Raw genomic sequence first — 21,033 nt, forward strand, 5'->3', positions numbered from 1 at the left:
GCCATCTCTGTGGGCATGCGAGCCGTTGCCCTAAGTTACCTCTACCACGCATGTGTGTGTGTGTCGGCCAGCTGATTTTCAGCTGGTCCTGCCCACGCTGCCCCTTCCAGGAGTCTCCACATGGCCCATTTTGAATGCCAGGTAAGTACAAGGCTTGAGTTGAGGCTCTGGAAGAACGAAAAACAAGCCTCCTGGAAGTCCAGAAACGAGCCATTTCCGGCCTCCGGAAGGCTGGGGGAGGCTGTTTTTGGCCTCCCCAGGCTTCAGGAAAGCCTCCAGAGCCTGGGGAGGGCGAAAAACAGGCCTACCAGAATTCTAGAAACCTAGAAAAATAGGGACCACCTTTGGTGGGAAGGTAACAGCGTTCCGTGCGCCTTTGGCGTTGAGTCATGCCAGCCACATGACCACGGAGACGTCTTCGGACAGCGCTGGCTCTTCGGCTTTGAAACGGAGATGAGCACCGCCCCCTAGAGTCAGGAACGACTAGCACATATGTGGGAAGGGAAACTTTACCTTTACCTTTAAAGTCCCTTCCAATTCTCTAATTCTTTTATTCGGTTATTCGGTTCTCTTGCTTCTTTGAACCCGGATGAAGAGGGCGAGGCGAAATTCCTTCCTGGTGCATAGGAACCAAAGAATCCCACCTAGAAGCAGAGAATGAAACAACTATTAATTATCAGATGTCAGATTGAGTGCTCTCTCTCTCTTTCCCTTACAGGTATTGCTCTCTGCGTGGGCATGGCCAGCACATTTGCATATGCAAATTCAGCCCTTCGAGAACAGATCTCTTTAAAGGTGAGCGCGGGACACGATTCAGGAAACAAGGGGCCGAAATGGGCCTCTCTCAGGGCACATAAAATTATTCCACCTGTAATAGAAGGTGGTGGGAAAGACCTTGGGAGACAGAGTGAAGAGATGCTGCCTGGGGGACAGTGAGATAAGAGACCGCATAGCCCACAGCTGCATAGAGGGCAGGGCGAGAAGCTCAGGAGAGACTCTCCCTAGTTTCTTGAAGATGTAAAGGAGATGGAAGAAGATTGTACTTGCAAGATTAACACATATGCCACACACGCACGAGCACACAAAAGAGATGTTGTGTAGGGAACAGTCTTAACTGACTGAGTTAACATAGCTGAGCATAACATAGCATAACTGAGACTACATAGCCCATAGCTACATAATAAGCAGAGGAAAAACTCTCAGAAGGGACCCTCCCTAGTTTCTTGGGATGTAAAGGAGAGGGCTGTAATGCTATGTGGGAAAAATCTTGGGAGCCAGGGAGATGAGATGCTGCCTAGGGAATTATTAGATAATGGACAGCATAGCCCTCAGCTTCCTAATGGGTGGAGAAAGAGACTCACGAAGGGACCCTCCCTAGTTCCTCAGGCTGTAAAGGAGGCGGCTATAATGGTATGTGGGAAAGGCTTTGGGAGACTGGGCGAAGAGATGATGCCAGGGGAACAGTCAGATAAGGGACTGCTTAGCCTGCAGCTGGACAATGGACAGGGCAAGAGGTTCAGAAGGGATCCTCCCTAGTATCTTGGGCTGTAAAGGAGAGGGCTTTGACGGTATGTGGGAAAAACCTTGGGGAGATGAGATGCTGCCTAGGGAATGATTAGATAAAGGACAGCATAGCCCTCAGCTGCATTGTCACATGTTGTGGTCTTTCTGTCCTTCTAGGAAAAGAGGTCCATCTTCATGGTTTTCTGGATCTTGGTCTTCCTTGCAGGGAACACCCTCTACCTGCTCTACACCTTCAACTCCCAACAGCTGTATAACAGGTGAGTCAACAGCTTCCTCTTCTTCTGAGAAAAAGGAATTTCTCTCTTCATCTAATGGCAAGAGATTAGTTTATTTGTCCTGGCCTGGCCTATCCTATCCCACCCTATCCTATAAATTATCCTATAACAGGGGTCAGCAACCTGTGGCTCTGGAGCCGCATGTGGCTCTTTCATCCCTCTGCTGTGGCTCCCTGTCGCAGGTCGGCTCCACAGTTGATAGGACTTTTGGTTAGGACAGGTAGAGGAAAAAGGACAGCATGCTAGGAGGAGACTCTATGGTGGGGGAACTGGTCTTCTGGTCAGCTCCAGAATTGAATAGGGGGCTTCCGGTTAGGACCTTTGCGGCTCTTTGAGTGTTTAAGGTTGCTGACCCCTGTCCTATCCCATCCCATCCCATCCCACCCCATTCATTATCCTAGCCTAGCCTATTTATCATCCCATCCCATCCTATTAATTTCCCCATCCTGTCCTATCCTATCCTATCTTATGCATTACCCTATCCCCGTGATGGCGAACCCATGGCACGCATGCCCGAAATGGCACACGGAGCCATGTCGCCTGGCACGCACGGCGTCACCCATTCCTCTTCTGGGTTTCTGGCGCACATGCGCACGCGACAATCAGCTGGCCTTTTTGCATGCGGCAGCAATGCCTGAAACTGGAAGAGCTGGGCTTCCATTTTCCTGCATGCACTCTGGCCAGCTGATCGTCACATGCGCATACGCGGCAGAAGCCTGGAAGAGTAGCTGGCTGAAACCGGAAGTTCAGTAGCTGAAACCGGAAGTTCAGTAGCTGAAACCGGAAGTTCAGTAGCTGAAACCGGACGTTTCGGCACTCAGAGCCGAAAAGGTTCACCATCACTACCCTATCCTATCCATTATCCTATCCTATCCTATCCTTTATCTTATCCTATTAATGATCACATCCTATTCTATTAATTATCCTATTCTCTCCTTTATCCTATCCTATCTGCCATGAGAATACTTAATCCCAAACTATATCTATGGGCGCTGATTTTTAATCCCATCGCCTTATAAAGAGCTTCCACCGAAAAGCGAAAAGTAAAATTAAAGAGACGAAGCTCCCATTGAAATCCGAACTGCTACAAAGAAATAAAATCGTTTCGTGCCCCTTTCGCTCCTTTGCCCTCCGTTGTCTTCATCTTTTCGTTACCTCGTTCATTTGATCGTGTTTTGAGTTTTCCTTCTTTTACTGTCATTTTTTCTTTTTTCTTTTAAACTAGCCCCACTCATTTTCACTTGTTTCGTTTTGTTTTTTAGGATTTAATTTTACCTGTAGTGCTGTGCCATATTGTGAGTACTTTGATTTTGGTTCTTCCTTCTCTCTTCTCTCTCTCTTTTTTTAATCACATCTCGTGATCAATAGCAATAGCACTTAAGACTTATAAACCACTTCACAGGGTTTTACAGCCCCCTCTAAGCAGTTTACAGGGTCAGCCTCTTGTCCCTAACAATCTGGGTCCTCATTTTACCCACCTTTGAAGGATGGAAGGCTGAGTCAACCTTGAGCTGGTCAGGATCAAACTGCTGGCAATCAGCAGAGTTAGCCTGCAATGCTGCATTTTAAGCACTGTGTACGATGGGTGGAGGGTGGATGGATGGATGGATGGATGGATGGATGGAAGGAAGGAAGGAAGGAAGGAAGGAAGGAAGGAAGGAAGGAAGGAAGGAAAGGACTAACAATAGCATTTAGACTTATATACCACTTCACAGGGTTTTACAGCCCTCTCTAAGCTGCTTACAGAGTCACCCTCTTGCCCCCAACAATCTGGGTCCTCATTTTACCCACCTCGGAAGGATGGAGGACTGAGTCAACCTTGAGCCGGTCAGGATCGAACTGTTGGCAATCAGCAGAGTTAGCCTGCAATGCTACATTTTAAGCACTGTGTACGATGGATGGAGGATGGATGGAAGGAAGGAAGGAAGGAAGGAAGGAAGGAAGGAAGGAAGGAAGGAAGGAAGGAAGGAAAGGACTAACAATAGCATTTAGACTTATATACCACTTCACAGGGTTTTACAGCCCTCTCTAAGCTGCTTACAGAGTCACCCTCTTGCCCCCAACAATCTGGGTCCTCATTTTACCCACCTCGGAAGGATGGAAGACTGAGTCAACCTTGAGCCGGTCAGGATCGAACTGCTGGCAATCAGCAGAGTTAGCCTGCAATGCTACATTTTAACCATTGTGTACGATGGATGGATGGATGGATGGATGAAGGAAGAACGAACAATAGCACTTAGACTTATATACCGCTTCACAGTGATTTTACAGCCCTCTCTAAGCAGTTTACAGAGTCAGCCTCTTGCCCCCCAACAATTTGGGTCCTCATTTTACCCACCTCGGAAGGACAGAAGGCTGAGTCAACCTTGAGCCGGTGAGATTTGAACTGCCGAACTGCAGCTAGCAGTCAGCTGAAATAGCCTGCAGTACTGCCCTCTAACCACTGCGCCACCTCGGCTCTTTTTTTATGCTGTAACCAAATTTGAAACATAGATCAAAGGAGGTGTAGAATTCTTTGTCCGCAGAAGAACAAGAGTTCAGTCGCTGCCCTCGAAAACGACACAAATGGACTTTGTGTTTCTGGAGAATTAAAAAATGCTTTGTGTTTTAATGCTCCTGTTCCATCCATGGTTATGTTAACTTAATTTTAGATTTTGTCCCTCATTTGCTTTTATTCCCCTTTCCTTATAAAATTGCCTCTGCTGGAAAGTTTTATTGCATAATATTCAGGCAGGGATTCTTTCTATTGCAACATTTGAAAATATTAATTTGATTTAGGAATGCAGACATGTTTATCTTTGTTTTATTGGCTTAACTTAAGCAGTTTGCTTTTGCGACTCTGAGCGTGGCGTATAATAATTAAAAACTAGGAAAGGAGACCTGGATTTTAAAGAGCCGAGATGCCGCAGTGGTTAGAGTGCTGAACTGCAGCTACTTCAGCTGACTGCTAGTTCAGCAGATCAAATCTCACCGGCTCAAGGTTGACTCAGCCTTCCATCCTTCCGAGGTGGGTAAAATGAGGACCCAGATTGTTGAGGGGCAGTATGCTATTTAGTATACTGTCGATTGTTGTAAGCCGCCCAGAGTCCTCGGAGAGTGGGCAGCATAGAAATATTATTAATAAATAATAAATAAATAATAAAAAGAGATTAGATACTATACAAAATCAAAATAAACAATGAAAAGCAACAGGGGTCTTTTCCTTGGCTTGGCAGAGTTTTTTTTTTTTTTTTAATTTGATTTATATGCCGCCCTTCTCCGGAGACTCAGGGCGGCTTACAATGCGTTAAGCAATAGCCTTCATTCTTTTGTATATTTATACAAAGTCAGCTTATTGCCCCCACAAACTGGGTCCTCATTTAACCTACCTTAGAAAGGATGGAAGGCTGAGTCAACCTTGAGCCTGGAGAGATTCGAACCTGCAGTAATTGCAGGTAGCTGGTCTTAATAACAGGGTACACTAAACCACTGTACTATCAAGGCTTTTCAAGAGTTGACCTCTTACTGGTTTAGTACTTCAGACCACAACCTTCATCATCCCCCACTATTGGCAATGCTGTCTGGTGCCCACAGATACTTAAAATATCTAGATGGACATCAGGTTAACTACTACATTAGAGGTTTAGAAGAATTGTAAAGGACTGGAAGCTGTTAAGCTCAATTGTGGTCATAACGTAAGTCAACTGAGCTACCTACAGTAGTGGCCAAAATTGTGGAAATCTTTTGGGAAAAGTTGTATTTTCTAAAACTAGCTAATAACACCACCTTTTTTTTTTTTTTGGAGTAGTACCATAAAATTATATATCAATGGAAAGATCATTGAATCAAGAATGTAATGCAATAACTTTCTGGAAGGATTTGCTATTAGAATAGCAGTTACAGTATAAAGAAGAAAAGTGAATCATGTAGAAAAAATGAGATATACAAAAATTATCACCGTAGAAAAAACGAGATATACAAAAATTATCACCGTGTCAGTTAATACTTAGTTGGGTAGCCTTTAGCACGAAGGACGGCCTTACAACGTCTTCCCATGGAGCGAACCAAGTCTTTGAGTTCTGCAGCTGTTATCATGTGAAACCAAGATTAAATGATGGCTTCTATTAACTGGGTTTTATTGCTGGGTTGCTTCTGACTAACCAGTTTCTTTAGTCGGCTCCATAGATTTTCCATTGGGTGAAGGTCTGGGCTATTCCCAGGCCATTCCAGCAGTGGAATAGGATTATCTTGAAACTCCCCAAAAAAGTGGTGTTATTAGCCATCAAACCTCAAAAAATACACTTTTCCCAAATGGTTTCCACAATTTTGGCCACTACTGTATGCTCTATCATTCATCCTAAATTAGTTCTTGGTATTCTCTGAGCTTGGTTGCTTTTTTGTTTTGTTTTTTTGCAGGCATTTCATTACCCAAACTACCATGTTTCCCCGAAAATAAGACCCTGTCTTATATTTTTTTTGAAACCTGAAATAAGTGCTTGGCCTTATTGCCATGTGCTCAAAAGCCTGATTGGGCTTATTATCAGGGGATGTCTTATTTTGGGGAAAACAGGGTATCTATCTATCTATCTATCTATCTATCTATCTATCTATCTATCTATCTTGTTTCCCCAAAAATAAGACCCTGTCTTATATTTTTTTGAAACCTGAAATAAGCGCTTGGCCTTATTGCCATGTGCTCAAAAGCCTGATTGACCTTATTATCATGGGGATGTCTTATTTTGGGGAAAACAGGGTAGGTAACATCATCAGTTCTGACTGACACTTCTCGGAAGGGAGTAGGCTTTGTAGAGAGGAGGAGGGACGGTGGGATCCTTGGTGCTCGTTGAGCTTGGTGGTTTTCTTGCAAGACGTTTCATGATCCAACTAGGGAACATCATCAGTGCTAGAAGGGAGAGGGGTTTGTGAGGAGGAGGACAATGACTTGGGTTTGTCTGTTTTTTTTTCCAGGCATTTCATTACCCAAACTAGGTAACATCATCAATGCTAGCACATCGTCACGAGCACTGATGACTTTACTTAGCTGAGTAATGAAACATTGCAAGAAAACCCACCGAGCTCAAAAAAGCACCCAAGGACCCCTCATTTCAACCCTGAGCTACAAATATTCTCCTTTTATCGGCCACCCTAAATTCCTGATGAATTTGTCTTTGATAAATTGTGCTTTTAAGATTTTCATTGGTTCAGCTGCAAAGGAGGCTCTCCGGACCTGCTTTGGACTTTCTGCTAACCCCAGGAGGACCCTCATACGTGAACTTCGATCCTACGTGATGTCATCTCAGTCGCTTTTTCCAGTAAAAATGGAATCTGGGGAAGGCAGATTGACTGAAAAAATTGTGTTCCTGACTTAGCAACTACAGTGTTTTCACTTAACAGTCGCGGAAAAGAAAGGTTGTAAAATTGGGGGGGCAAAACTCCGCTAAACAATCTGTCTCGCGTAGCCACAGAGATTTTGGCCTCTCAATAGTGGTCGTAAGTCGAGGATGACCTGCAGACAAAATAGAACAAGGAGTCTTTGATGCAATGATGCTGTTCTCCTAGGCAGATGCTCTTGCACTTGAGTGAAGTCCCTCTCCTGTCAATCTGCTCTTTTCCAGCCTCATCTTCCTGAAGCCCAATCTGGAGAAGCTGGATTTCTTCGACCTGATGTGGATGGTGGGGATCACAGATTTCGTCTTGAAGTATCTCACCATTGCTTTGAAGTGCCTGGTGTTGGTGCTGCCCAAAATCATCCTTGCGGTTAAATCAAAGGTAGCATCTCTGCGATCTTTCTCTACCAGGGTGGGGCGCGCTTATGTAACATGTCTTAAAATGGGGAGGGGGCTTTCTAGGCTTCCAGAACAGTCCAGAAAGACAAAAACATAATTCACTTTAGATGAACAGAGTTGGAAGGGACCTTGTAGGTCATCTAGTCCAACCCCCCGCCCAAGCAGGAGACCCTACTCCATTTCTGACAAATTGCAGTCCAGTCTCTTCTTGAAAGCTTCCAGGGATGAAGCTCTCACAACTTCTGAAGGCAACTTCTGTTCCATGGGTTGATTGCTCTCACTGTCAGAAAATGTCTCCTTATTTCCAGCTTGAATCTCTCCTTGTTCAGTTTCCATCCATTGTTCCTTATCTGGCCTTCGGGTGCCTTGGAAAATAGCTTGACCCCCTCCTCTCTGAGGCAGCCCCTCAAATATTGGAAGACTGCTATCCTGTCTCCCCTGGTCCTTCTCTTCACTAGACTAGCCATGCCCAGTTTCTGCAACTGTTCTTCACGTTTTAGTCTCCAGATCTTTGATCATTTTAGATAGATTCAGATTAACAGAGTTGGAAGGGATCTCTTCTTGAATGCTTTCAATGATGAAGCTCCCACAACTTCTGAATAACAGAATAATAACAGATTAACAGAGTTGGAAGGGATCTTTTAGATCATCTAGTCCAACCCCCCACCCAAGCAGGAGACTCTACACCCTTTCTGGCAGATGGCAGCCCAGTCTCTTCTTAAAAGCCTCCAGTGATGAAGCTCCCACAACTCCTGAAGGCAACTTCTGTCCCATGGGTTGATTGTTCTCCTGTCAGAAAGTTTCTCCTTATTTCTAGGTTGAATCTCTCCTTGTTCAGTTTCCATCCATTATTCCTTGTCTGGCCTTCAGGTGCTTTGGAAAATAGCTTGACCCCCTCCTCTCTGTGGCAGCCCCTCAAATATTAGAAGACTGCTCTCCTGTCTCCCCTGGTCCTTCTCTTTTTCTATTGTGTCAAACTCGATTTCATTGAAGGCCACATCAGGGTTCTGTTTGATCTGGGGTGGGGCTGTGGGGGCCATGGTGGGCGTGGCCAGCACAACATTGCTTATGTTGGTGGCACTGTGGTGGCCTGAGCACTCTGCCAGTAAAAATGGGTGCCCGAGCTCCGTTTTTGGCTGCGACGGCTTCCTGCAACCCTTTGCCAGCAAAATGGAGCTTGCGAGGGCCTCCTGCAGTCCTCCCAAGCTCCATTTTCACTGGCAAAGATACCACGGCCTGGTCCTTTGCTGTTTCCAGGATGGCCCCACAGGTCAGATCTAAGCACCCCCCGTGGGCCAGAGTTTGACACCCCTGCCCTAACCAAACCAGCCATTCTCAGCCATTGAACAATTTGTCGTTCTTGCTTGCTAGTCATTGTTTGGCAACACAACCACAATGAGATTTTTTCCATGGACTTAAGGACCCAGTAGAAAAAAATTAAATGAGAGAGAGAGAGAGAGAAGGGGGGGGGCTGTGAGTCCAGATCCCTCAATTCTCCTGCCAAGACCACCCAAGCACCACCCTTTCTCTTGTTCCTTTTCATTTTTCTGCTTTCCATCTTCGCTGGTGAACTTTGGTGATGAAGATAAATGGAGCCTCAATTAAATCTCGGCTTGATTATTCTGCCAGGGCTGAAATTTCTATGATGGGGTTGAAAGGAAATGCTAAGTAGGTGTGGCTGGAATGATTCCTTTCTGTTCTCCAGGGTGCTCGGAAAGGGCTATTAATTTCTCTCTGGCAGCGATCCAAGGATATTTCTCCCCTTTGATGATGATGATGATGATGATGGTTTTGTCTGAGGAGATTAATGGGCTGGGGCACCAGATAATCCGGTGAGGAGAGAGAGGGAAAAAAGGGAACCACCCGATAAGCCATCATCGGCCCAAGACAAATTGCAACGCTGGAAGGGGTTCACAGCCCTTGCTTTGCTTGTCTACGAAGCCATCCCAGGTTCTCATTAATCCTTGTCTAAGAGAAGAAAGAGGTTGCATCTGTATTTCCAACCGCATCAGGAGGCTGGCGAGATTGCATCTGTCGAGGGCCCTCTTAATAGCTCACAGCACAGATGCTTGTTCGGAATGGCGTCTTCTGGGTTTGGGCCTCTGATCGCTTTGCGGTTGCAGTCGTTTGGCCTTGTTTCATATTGTGTGTGAGTCTCTCTCTCTCTCTCTCTCTCTCTCTCTCTCTCTCTCTCTCTCTCTCTCTCTCTCTCTCTGGGTGTCTTTGTAAATCCCTTCAGTGGGTTTCGTCTGCGGATGGAGCTTAGCTTCTGGGCAGCACGAAGAAGTTGTAGAAGTTGTCCGAACAAATTTGAAGCTCGGCATAATTCTGCTGGTGCCTCCGTTGATCCCCCAGAGCAGTTTGATCCCGTTGATCAGAGAATTGTGGCATAGAGGCATTCTTTGAGGTTGTTGGCAGCTGGAATTGGGGGGTCTTCTGCCACCCAATATGGATGTTCAGCCATAAGAATATGACATATACCATGTTTCCCAAAAAATAAGTCTGGGTCTTATATTAATTTTTGGCTCCAAAAGACGCATTAGGGCTTATTTTCTGGTTAGGTCTTATTTTGGGGGAAATATGGTACTAAATGCATCCATCTGGCTGACAGTCTTAACTGGGGCTTATTTTGGGGGGTAGGGCTTATATTACAAGCATCCTAAAAAGTCATGCTAGGACCTATTTTCCAGTTGGGTCTTATTTGGGGGCAAATACGGTATAAATGCATCTATCTGGCTGACAATTCTAACTGGCGCTTATTTTGGGGTTAAGGCTTATATTACGAGCATCCTGAAAAATCATGCTAGGACCTATTTTCCAGTTGGGTCTTATTTTCAGGGAAACAGGGTATTTATCTGTATTCCGCCTTTATTATTTTTACAAATAAGGTGGTGAACATACCAAACACCCCTTCCTCCTCCCATTTTCTCCACAAGGAGGTGGATTCGGCTGAGAGAGAGTAGTTGGTTCAAGGCCATGAAGCTGGCTTTCATACCTAAAGCGGGACTAGAACTCACAGTCTCCTAGTGATTGGCCCAAAGACATCTAGCTAGTTTTCAAAGCTGAGGCGGGACTAGAACTCACCGTCTCCTAGTGATTGGCCCAAAGACATCTAGCTAGTTTTCAAAGCTAAGGCGGGACTAGAACTCACTGTCTCCTTGTGATTGGCCCAAAGACATCTAGCTAGTTTTCAAAGCTAAGGCGGGACTAGAACTCACCGTCTCCTAGTGATTGGCCCAAAGACATCTAGCTAGTTTTCATAGCTAAGGCGGGACTAGAACTCACCGTCTCCTAGTGATTGGCCCAAAGACATCTAGCTAGTTTTCAAAGCTAAGGCGGGACTAGAACTCACCGTCTCCTAGTGATTGGCCCAAAGACATCTAGCTAATTTTCAAAGCTAAGGCGGGACTAGAACTCACTGTCTCCTTGTGATTGGCCCAAAGACATCTAGCTAGTTTTCAAAGCTAAGGCGGGACTAGAACTCACCGTCTCCTAGTGATTGGCCCAAAGACATCTAGCTAGTTTTCATAGCTAAGGCGGGACTAGAACTCACCGTCTCCTAGTGATTGGCCCAAAGACATCTAGCTAGTTTTCATAGCTAAGGCGGGACTAGAACTCACTGTCTCCTAGTGATTGGCCCAAAGACATCTAGCTAGTTTTCAAAGCTAAGGCGGGACTAGAACTCACTGTCTCCTTGTGATTGGCCCAAAGACATCTAGCTAGTTTTCATAGCTAAGGCGGGACTAGAACTCCCTACTTCCTGGTGATTGGCCCAAAGTCACTTAGCTGGCTTTCCTGCCTAAGGCAGGACTAGAATTCACCGTCTCCCAGTTCCTAGGCTAGCCCCTAAACCACTGCACCAAATTCGCACCAAAGTCTTCAAGCTTTGACGTCTTCTCGACTGAGGAAGGTGCGAGAACCCCATAACTCTCCACGAGAAATGTGTCAAAGCATTTTTTTTTTCCCCTTCTGCTTTTAAAAAATAAATGGAACGCGCCTGTTTTGGAAAGCAAACACAGAAGTCATTGTCAGCGTGGCAATAGCTGGAAGTTGCTGCTGCATGTTTCGTGAATATTTAGCAAAGCGATTCAGGAACCGGGCGAGTGAGAAATCCAGGCATCTGGCAGTTCCTAAATCCCCACTACTAAGAGTATGCCTCTCCTCTCCTCTCCCCCCCCACCCCAAACCCCCTCCCTCCTCCTTGCTTCACACCCCTCAAGCTGTCACTTCTTAGCCGAGCAAATGAAATTCTGTCATTTGCCTCGCGGAGAACAATAGATCCCTCCGGCAGCCACATGGCTCGGGCTGTTTTAATTTACTTTAATTCATTTTCAATGGGAGCAAAATGGGAAACGGGGCCTTGTTTGTTTTTAACGGGGGAGGGGGCATTCGGCTTCGGAGAGGGGGGGTCACCGTCTTCCTCCCGAGGAACAGAAGCAACGCACCTGTTTTTGGGCATCCGTCATAAAGTTTTCTGGCAGCTCTTCAGCGTTCCGGTTTAAAATGAAGGGAAGGCTCGTCGCCGTAGTCTGCATTTCTTCGAGGCCCCAAAGATGAATCGCTGAAGTAACTCAGCCATTGTGACTTTGGGGAGGGGGGAAATCGATAGATCGGGTGGTCTCGGTGGGATCTGTTCAAAATGAGCAGCTGCGTTTTTTTGCAATGGGCTAAAGACTTGATCTAACTTTGGGAGAAGTTTGCAAGTCACACAAAGCCAATCTGCTCGGTTAGTCAAAGGTTCCTTGAGCCGGTCGGGATCGAACTGCCGAACTGTGACTTTGAGCCAATCACCAGGAGATTGTGAGTTCTAGTCCTGCCTTAGGCATGAAAGCCAGCTGGGTGACTTTGAGCCAATCACCTGGAGACTGTGAGTTCTAGTCCTGCCTTAAGCATGAAAGCCAGCTGGGTGACTTTGAGCCAATCACCTGGAGACTGTGAGTTCTAGTCCTGCCTTAAGCATGAAAGCCAGCTGGGTGACTTTGAGCCAATCACCAGGAGATTGTGAGTTCTAGTCCTGCCTTAGGCATGAAAGCCAGCTGGGTGACTTTGAGCCAATCACCAGGAGATTGTGAGTTCTAGTCCTGCCTTAAGCATGAAAGCCAGCTGGGTGACTTTGAGCCAATCACCAGGAGATTGTGAGTTCTAGTCCCGCCTTAGGCATGAAAGCCAGCTGGGTGACTTTGAGCCAATCACCAGGAGATTGTGAGTTCTAGTCCTGCCTTAGGCATGAAAACCAGCTGGGTGACTTTGAGCCAATCACCAGGAGACAGGGAGTTCTAGTCCTGCATTAACAATGAAAACCAGCCTAGGAACTGGGAGATGGTGAGTTCTAGTCCTGCCTTAGGTATGAAAGCTGGGAAACGTCTGCAGGAAAACTACCAAATTAAGAGAGCACCAAGGATACACCCCCCCAGTCCTCCTTTCCCCCTCTCCTTTCCCTCCAAGTCCTCCTCCTCCTCCTCTCCACAAACCCCACTTCTTTCTAGCACTGATGATGTTACCTAGTTGGGTAATGAAACGTCTGCAGCAAAACCGCCAAGCTCAAGAGAGCACCAAGGACCACGAGTATTTGTAGATGAGAAAGGGTCACTGCTCCCCAGGGAGGCAGTTTCTAAAGTGGGAAAAAGGTATTGCAGAAACCCCTTCACCGGGAAAAGCCCTTCCTCGGTTGCTTTGAGGGAGTCAGCTGAGAAATACAGTCGAGAGGAATTCAAAAGGAATTCTCAAGCTGCCTGGAATTAAAGCGGAAAAACGGAAGCCTTTTTTCTTTTTCTTTTTCTTTTAATTGGCCAGGGAAGGAAACTTCTGAGAATCTATAAACAACATCCGTCGGCACCCTTGCGTTGCGATGGGACTGGTGGCACTCTGCCATCCTTGGCCTGACCCCATATGGAGGGTCTGTTTGCCCTCCGGGTTTACCCTGCTTTGTCTGTAACCAATCTTAACAGTAACAAGGGTCGGGAGGGACCTTGGAGGTCATCTAGCCCAACCCCCTGCTCAACGCAGGAGACCTGTACTAGGGATTCGAACCGCCGAACTGCCGACCTTTCTGATCAACAGGCTCAGTGTCTTAGCCACTGAGCCACCTAGTCAGGCTCAAGAGAGATTTTGTAACCTGTCATTGGAAAAATAACACACACCCCCTCCCTCCAATCTGCAAAACCCTGACTAGCTGGGGGGTATCTTTCAGTTCCCAGGGAAGACGGCGGAGGGCAGCGGGGAGAGGGAAAATAAAAACCTCACCCCGTCCGCCTTTAACTTCGAGGTTGCTCCAAACACCCCTTCCCCTCCCCTCCCCACCCCGTGTTAATCTGTTAAGTGGCCGGCCCCTGGGACTCCTCCCGGTTGCCACTGCAGATATGTGGCGCGATGTCCCCCGAGGTCTGGCGAGGCGGCTCGGCTTTGGAGCAGGCATGCTGGCGTGACTTCACTCCGCGTCCCTCAGGATATGAGATCATGAGAATGCCGAAGTTCTCTCCGGGCTTCAGCGGGCAAGAACAGCCTCCGAGTGATCTCATCTGGGCGGGGAGGTGGGGGGAGAAAACAGGAGAAACTGGCAGGGACCGTTGCTGCTCTTCTCCTGGCCCCTAAGGGGGTCTCTCTCTCTCTCTTTTTCTCTCTCCCTCTCTCTCTTTCTCTCTATCCCCCTCTCTTTCTATCTCTCCCTCTCTCTCTTTCTCTCTCTCTCTCTCTCCCCCCTCTCTCTTTCTCTCTATCCCCCCTCTCTTTCTTTCTCTCTCCCTCTCTCTCCCCCTCTCTTTCTCTCTCTTCCTCTCTCTTTCTCTCCCCTCTCTCTTTCTCTCTCTCTTTCTCTCTCTCTCTCCCCCTCTCTCTTTCTCTCTTCCTCTCTCTCCCCTCTCTCTTTCTCTCTCCCCCTCTCTCTTTCTCTCTCTCTCCTTCCTCTCTCTTTCTCTCTTCCTCTCTCTCCCCCTCTCTTTCTCTCTCTCCCCCTCTCTTTCTCTCTCCCCCTCTCTCTTTCTCTCTCTCTCCTCCCTCTCTCTTTTTCTCCCTCTTCCTCTCTTTCTTCCTCTCTCTCTCCCTCTCTTTCTCCCTCTCTCTCCCCCCTCTCTCTCTCCCTCTCTCTCCCCCTCTTTCTCTCTCTCCCTCTCTTTCTCTCTCCCCCTCTCTCTTTCTCTCTCTCCTCCCTCTCTCTTTTTCTCTCTCTTCCTGTCTTTCTTCCTCTCTTTCTCCCTCTCTCTCTCCCCTCTCTTTCTCTCTCCCCCCCTCTCTCTTTCTCTCTTCCTCTCTCTCTCCCCCTCTCTTTCTCTCTCCCCTCTTTCTTTCCCTCTCAATCTCCCACTCTCCATCTCCCTCCCTCTTTCTCTCTCTCTCCCTCTCTCTCTTTCTCTCTCCCTCTCTTTCTCTCTCATTTTCCAGCTTCAAACATTCTTTCTCCAGGCTCCTGACATTTGTCAAACTGGGGCTGCAGCTGCAAGGGTTGATGATGGCCGAGGGGAATATCGAGATGATCAGACACCCTCGTTTTTTTTAAGGAGAAGAAGTCGGGGGGGGGGGATCAACTTATTCTCCAACGTATCTAAGGGCAAGAAGTAATGGGTGGTAGTTTATCCAAGAAAGATCCAACCTAGAATTAAGGAGAAATTTTCCTGACAGTGAGAAAAGCGAATCCGTGAAACAGCTCGGCTCCAGAAGTTGTGAGCGCTCCATTGCTGGAGGTTTTCAACGTAAAGAGATTGGACAGCCCCTTGCCTGGAATCTGGGATAGGACCTCCTGCTCAAGCAGAGGGTTGGACTAGAAGACCTCCAAGGCCCCTTCTAAGCCATTCTGTATTCTGTAAAGCCTTAAAACACAAATAGTATATCTGGCTGTTGTTAAGCATCAGGTTTTCCTGCCACAGTCATTAAGTAAATCCCTGCAGTAACATGGTTGTTAAATGAATCTGGCTCCCCCCCCTCCCCGTTGACTTTGCTCGTCAGAAGGTCGCAAAAGTGAATCACATGACACACACACACCGCCCGGGATACTGCGACGGTCATAAATGCAAGTCAGCGGCCAAGCGTCTGAATTTCGATGAGGATGCTTACAATGGTCATCAGTTTGTTTGTTTATTTATGTTTAAATTTGTATACCGCCCTTCTCCCTGAGGACTCAGGGCGGTGAACAGCCAAGTAAAAGCATAAACTACAAACATTAAAATACAGTTAAAAAGATATATATATAAATTTGGCCCCATGATTAAAAACAATAACGTACAATTAAAAACATTTTAAAAAGTGTTAGGCCAGCCCGGCTTGCTGGAAAAAGAAGGTTTTAAGGGCACGGCGGAAGGCACTGAGTTGTCAGTCCCCCCCCTTTTTTTTCCCACTGCCGTTGTAACTTTGAACGGTCACTAAACGGAACAGTCGTAAGTCAAGCGCTGCAACTTGTATCATGACATTGCTTTTGCTGGGTAGCCAGGAAAGAGGGCTGGGGAGGCAGAGTTTCTCCAAGCGGGACAAAGGAAAGGGCAGCAATTCCCCAGAAAGGAAGATATGACGACTTTATTTTCAACCTGCCCTTCCTTTCCCAAAGGGGCAGCCGAGCAGAAGGTAAACACCGATCAAAATTGCTTTGCAGCTCTCCGGAGAGCTGAGCTGAGTTCATCCAAGCAGCCTCTGTGTTGGAACAGTTACGGCGTCCTGACTTTCCCCTCGTGGCATCTTGAGTTTTGGGGGAGTCCCTTTTGAGCCCTGCGTGCGGGGGAAACAAAACGAGGAGACGCTTCCCTTAAAAAAAACATCTCAACCTGCTTCTGGATGGAAGCTCTTTCAGGCATTCTTGTTGTGTTATTAAACTCATTAAAGTTACTTATTAAAGATAAGATAAGATATAGCTGCCTGGTTTGGTTCGGCAACCCAACAAGAGAGACACAGACTTCAACGGATAATTAGAACTGCAGAAAAAACAATGGCTACCAACCTGCCTTCCATGGAGGGCCTGTATACTGCAGGAGTCAAAAAGAGGGCTGAGAAAATATCTACAGACCCCTCGCATCCTGGACATAAATTGTTTCAACTCCTACCCTCAAAACGAGGCTATAGAGCACTGCACACCAGAACAACTAGACACAAGGACAGTTTTTTCCCGAACGCCATCACTCTGCTCAACAAATAATTCCCTCAACACTGTCAAACTATTCACTAAGTCTGCACTACTATTAATCTTCTCATCCTTACTAGTACCTATCTCTTCCCACTTATGGCTATATGGCTATATAGTTTTTAAACCATGTCTTCTATTTGGATGAATAGTTTTGTTGTTTTTGCAAGCTCTTCGAAACTTGATATTGTTGGAGGAAGATGACTTATGAATGATGAATTGGATGATGCATCTACTGGTTGATCATTGTGGAATTAAGTGAGGCTCCTGAGATATTTAAGGGCTCCTCAGAATAAGACCCACTATGTTCATTGGGGAGATGCAGTGGTTCAGTGGCTAAGACGCTCAGCTTGTCGATTGAAAGGTCGGCAGTTCAGCGGTTCGAGTCCCTAGTGCCGCGTAATTGGGGTGAGCTCCCGTGACTTGTCCCAGCTTCTGCCAACCTAGCAGTTCAAAAGCAGGTAAAAAATGCAAGTAGAAAAACAGGGACCCCCTTTGGTGGGAAGGGAACAGCGTTCCGTGCACCTTTGGTGTTGAGTCATGCCAGCCACATGACCACGGAGACGTCTTCGGACAACGCTGGCTCTTCGGCTTTGAAACGGAGATGAGCACTGCCCCCTAGAGTCGGGAATGAGTAGCACATGTGTGAGGGGAACCTTTAACTTATGTTCATTGGGATGTATTCTCTTGGAAAAAGGAGCAGAATTGTATTTGATATCTTGTCTCCAACTCTTGTTTTTTCCTTCTCTCTCTTGTAGGGGAAGTTCTACCTGGTCATTGAAGAAATAAGCCAATTGTTCCGTTCCCTGGTCCCCATCCAGCTGTGGTATAAGTACATCATGGGGGATGATCCATCCAGCAGCTATTTCCTTGGGGGAAGCCTTCTCATCATGTACAGCCTCTGCAAAGTAAGTGGTGACTCTGAATGTCTATGGGAAATTCTCAGTCATCCAGGTGTTGTTTGTCCCAAAGGTGCTTTTTCAAAAGGCAACTGGACTTTTCCAGTTTTTTCCTTGAAGACGTTTCACTTCTCATCTAAGAAGCTTCTTCAGTTCTATACTAACCCTAACCTCCTTCAGTCAGAAATGAAGAAGCGACTTGGATGCGAAACGAAACATCTTCAAGGAAAAACAAAGTTCCAGAATCCTCTCCGCGGATTATCCCTGTGATTATGGAGGGTGGGGGGGGGAGGGGGAAAGCTAACCACCAGATTGCAAGAACACAACCGAGCGATCAGACAAGGAAATCCAAACTCATTGGTAGCCTCCCATTGGCATGAAACAAGGACATACATTCAATTTTGCAGCTGTTAAGATTGTTGGACGAGCAGGCTCAAAAACAGCCAGGGAAGTGATTGAAGCCTGGGAAACTGGGTCCCTCATCAGTCAACAAGAATGCCAGTTTACCACTAGTGGAGTGGAGTGGAGTGGAGTGGAGTGGAGTGGAGTGGAGTGGAGTGGAGTGGAGTGGAGAGGAGAGGAGAGGAGAGGAGAGGAGAGGAGAGGAGAGGAGAGGAGAAGAGAAGAGAAGAGAAGAGAAGAGAAGAGAAGAGAAGAGAAGAGAAGAGAAGAGAAGAGAAGAGAAGAGAAGAGAAGAATTCTTTATTGGCCAAGTGTGATTGGACACACAAGCAATTTGTCTTTGGTGCATATGCTCTCAGTGTACATAAAGAAAAAATAAAACATATTTGTCAAGAATCATAAGATACAACACTTAGTGATAGTCATAGGATACTAATACCATGTTTCCCTGAAAATAAGACCCTGTCTTATATTTTTTTGAACCCTGAAATAAGCGGGGAGGTCTTATTTTTGGGGAGGTCTTATTATTTTGGGGCACATGGAGCAAGATGGGGCTCCTCTTGCCGTCTTACCTGATTTCCAGCTCTGCGTTTAAATATTTTCGGGGAGGGCTTATTTTCGGGGAAACAGGGTAAGCAATCAAAATATTACTAGGAAACAATAAAAACAATATAAGTTGTAAAGATACAAGCAACGTGGATATAGCCATAAGTGGAAAGAGATAGGTACTAGTAAGGATGAGAAGAAGAATAGTAATACAGTCTTAATATTTAATTTGACAGTGTTGTGGGAATTAGTTGTTTAGCAGAGTGATGGCGTTTGGGAAAAAACTGTCCTTGTGTCTAGTTGTTCTGGTGTGCAGTGCCCTATAGCGTCGTTTTGAGGGTAGGAGTTGAAACAATTTATGTCCAGGATGCGAGGGGTCTGTAGATATTTTCTCAGCCCTCTTTTTGACTCATGCAGTATACAGGTCCTCCATGGAAGGCAGGTTGGCAGCCATTGTTTTTTCTGCACTTCTAATTCTCCTCTGAAGTCTGTGTCTGTCTTGTTGGGTTGCAGAACCAAACCAGACAGTTATAGAGGTGCAGATGACAGACTGAAGTACTTAGAAGGTGAGGGCTGGGCAACACAAGCAAAGGGACAGCTGACGGCTTAATAGCCAGCCATCAACACCCCACCACCACCACCATCTAAAATGCCACATACAATATATTTCGGTGTCACCCTTACAATCTACCCCAATCAGTCCCACGTATGCAGATCTCAACTCATTTTGTTTAAGTACCGTGCTGTGTTAAATGTTATTTTGTGCTTCTAGATCCTTAGTTCTGCTGATTCTTGTAGACATCGGGTAAAGGTAGAAGAGTGAATCTTGCTGTTTTCTACTTGATTTTTTTTTTTTTTTTACTCAGTTCTTTGATTTATATACCGCCTGCTCCAACCCAGCCTCTATTCCGCTGACATCCGGCTCAGTTTTTCTCCTCTGCCCTTTTCGGTCCTTCACACCCATCCGTCATTCAGATGGAAATCCTTTCCGGCCACCCAGTTTCTATATTCTTCTCGTTATTAATGGCTGAATTGTAATGACAGAGTGTGGAGATCGCGAACATTTATATTTCAGCTGCTGAAGATTCAGCTGTCAACTGTCCCGATATGCAGCAAAAGAAATCCCTGGGACGTCGTTTTTTTTCCCCCCCAAGAATATAGCTTTGCTCATCATTCCACATAGGTGCAGAAGAAGCAAAGACTGCTCTGAGGTTTTTGCGCGAAAAGCAGCCTAGGTAAAAGTTGAGACTCTAGAAAGAGTGCAGAGAAGAGCAACAAAAGATGATGAGGGGACTGGAAGCTAAAACATATGAAGAACAGTTGCTGGAGCTGGGCATGGCTAGTCTAGTGAAGAGAAGGACCAGGGGTGAAGTGATAGCAGTGTTTTGATACCTCAGGGGCTGCCACAAAGAAGAGGGAGTCAAGCTATTCTCCAAAGCACCTGAAGGCAGGACAAGAAGCAACGGATGGAAACTAATCAAGGAGAGAAGCAACTTAGAACTAAGGAGAAATTTCCCGACAGAGCAATTAATCAGTGGAACAGCTTGCCTCCCGAAGTTGAAAACACTGGAAGTTTTTAAGAAAAGATTAGATAACCATTTGTCTGAAGGGGTGTAGTGTTTCCCGCCTAAGCAGAGGGTTGGACTAGAAGATCTCCAAGATCCCTTCTGACTCTGTTATTCTATTCTGTTCTGTTCTGTTCTGTTCTGTTCTGTTCTGTTCTGTTCTGTTCTATTTTATTCATTTTCTACTCTACTCTACTCTGGTCCTTATTTCTATTCTATTCTATTCTATTCTATTCTATTCTATTCTATTCTATTCTATTCTATTCTATTCTATTCTATTCTATTCTATTCTATTCTATTCTATTCTATTCTACTCTATTCTATTCTACCCTACCCTACCCTACCCTACCCTACCCTACCCTACCCTATTCTACCTTACCCTCCCTACTCTACTCTACTCTACTCTACTCTACTCTACTCTACTCTACTCTATCCTACCCTACCCTACCCTACTCTACCCTACCCTACCCTACTCTACTCTATTCTGTCCCCCTTTTCCCCCTGTCATCCACTGTCCATTGTCCACCAATCTCCAGTACCAGAGTTCAAAGGCCTCCATTCTTTGGCGCTCAGCCTTCCTTATAGTCCAACTTTCACAGCCATTACATTGCAAATAATTATTATAAACTGATCCAAATTCAAACTCCGTTGAAGTTCAACGAATCAGTGTTTCTAGTTCTCGAATGCTGCAATTCTATTTATCTGTACTTGGAAGCCATTTAAATATTCGCTTTACTCAGACCCACCTAAAGAAGCCAGCGGAATTGAGTCGAATGTGGTTTGCATCAAGATGACTTGGAAGTGCAGCCTTCACTTAGCAATGGTGTGATAACAACCCTGGCCATCCTATTAAGTGATCCATTCTTTGTGCCAAGCTGTTTTGGAAAAGGAAGCACTGTTTCCCCCCCCTTCATTTTTAGCAAAAATCATTTGTTGGCAGTCACTCCACAATCAACA

The 21,033-nt window shown here is 46.0% G+C and overlaps 1 protein-coding gene across 3 annotated transcripts in view; it reads left to right on the top strand.

The window, feature by feature from the left end:
- RNFT2 (ring finger protein, transmembrane 2) overlaps window positions 1–21,033 on the top strand; it is a 46,033-nt gene that overhangs the window by 6,437 nt on the left and 18,563 nt on the right. For all 3 annotated transcript variants that reach the window (XM_060683767.2, XM_087880193.1, XM_034405961.3), the window contains exons 4-7: window positions 719–795; window positions 1,681–1,781; window positions 7,394–7,547; window positions 17,423–17,572. In XM_060683767.2, the coding sequence (XP_060539750.2) occupies window positions 719–795; window positions 1,681–1,781; window positions 7,394–7,547; window positions 17,423–17,572 (482 nt within the window). The remainder of the gene's footprint in view (window positions 1–718; window positions 796–1,680; window positions 1,782–7,393; window positions 7,548–17,422; window positions 17,573–21,033) is intronic.

This window comes from Pantherophis guttatus, chromosome 17 (assembly GCF_059756535.1).
Source record: "Pantherophis guttatus breed Tessera chromosome 17, ASM5975653v1, whole genome shotgun sequence".
Classification (NCBI taxonomy): domain Eukaryota; kingdom Metazoa; phylum Chordata; class Lepidosauria; order Squamata; family Colubridae; genus Pantherophis; species Pantherophis guttatus.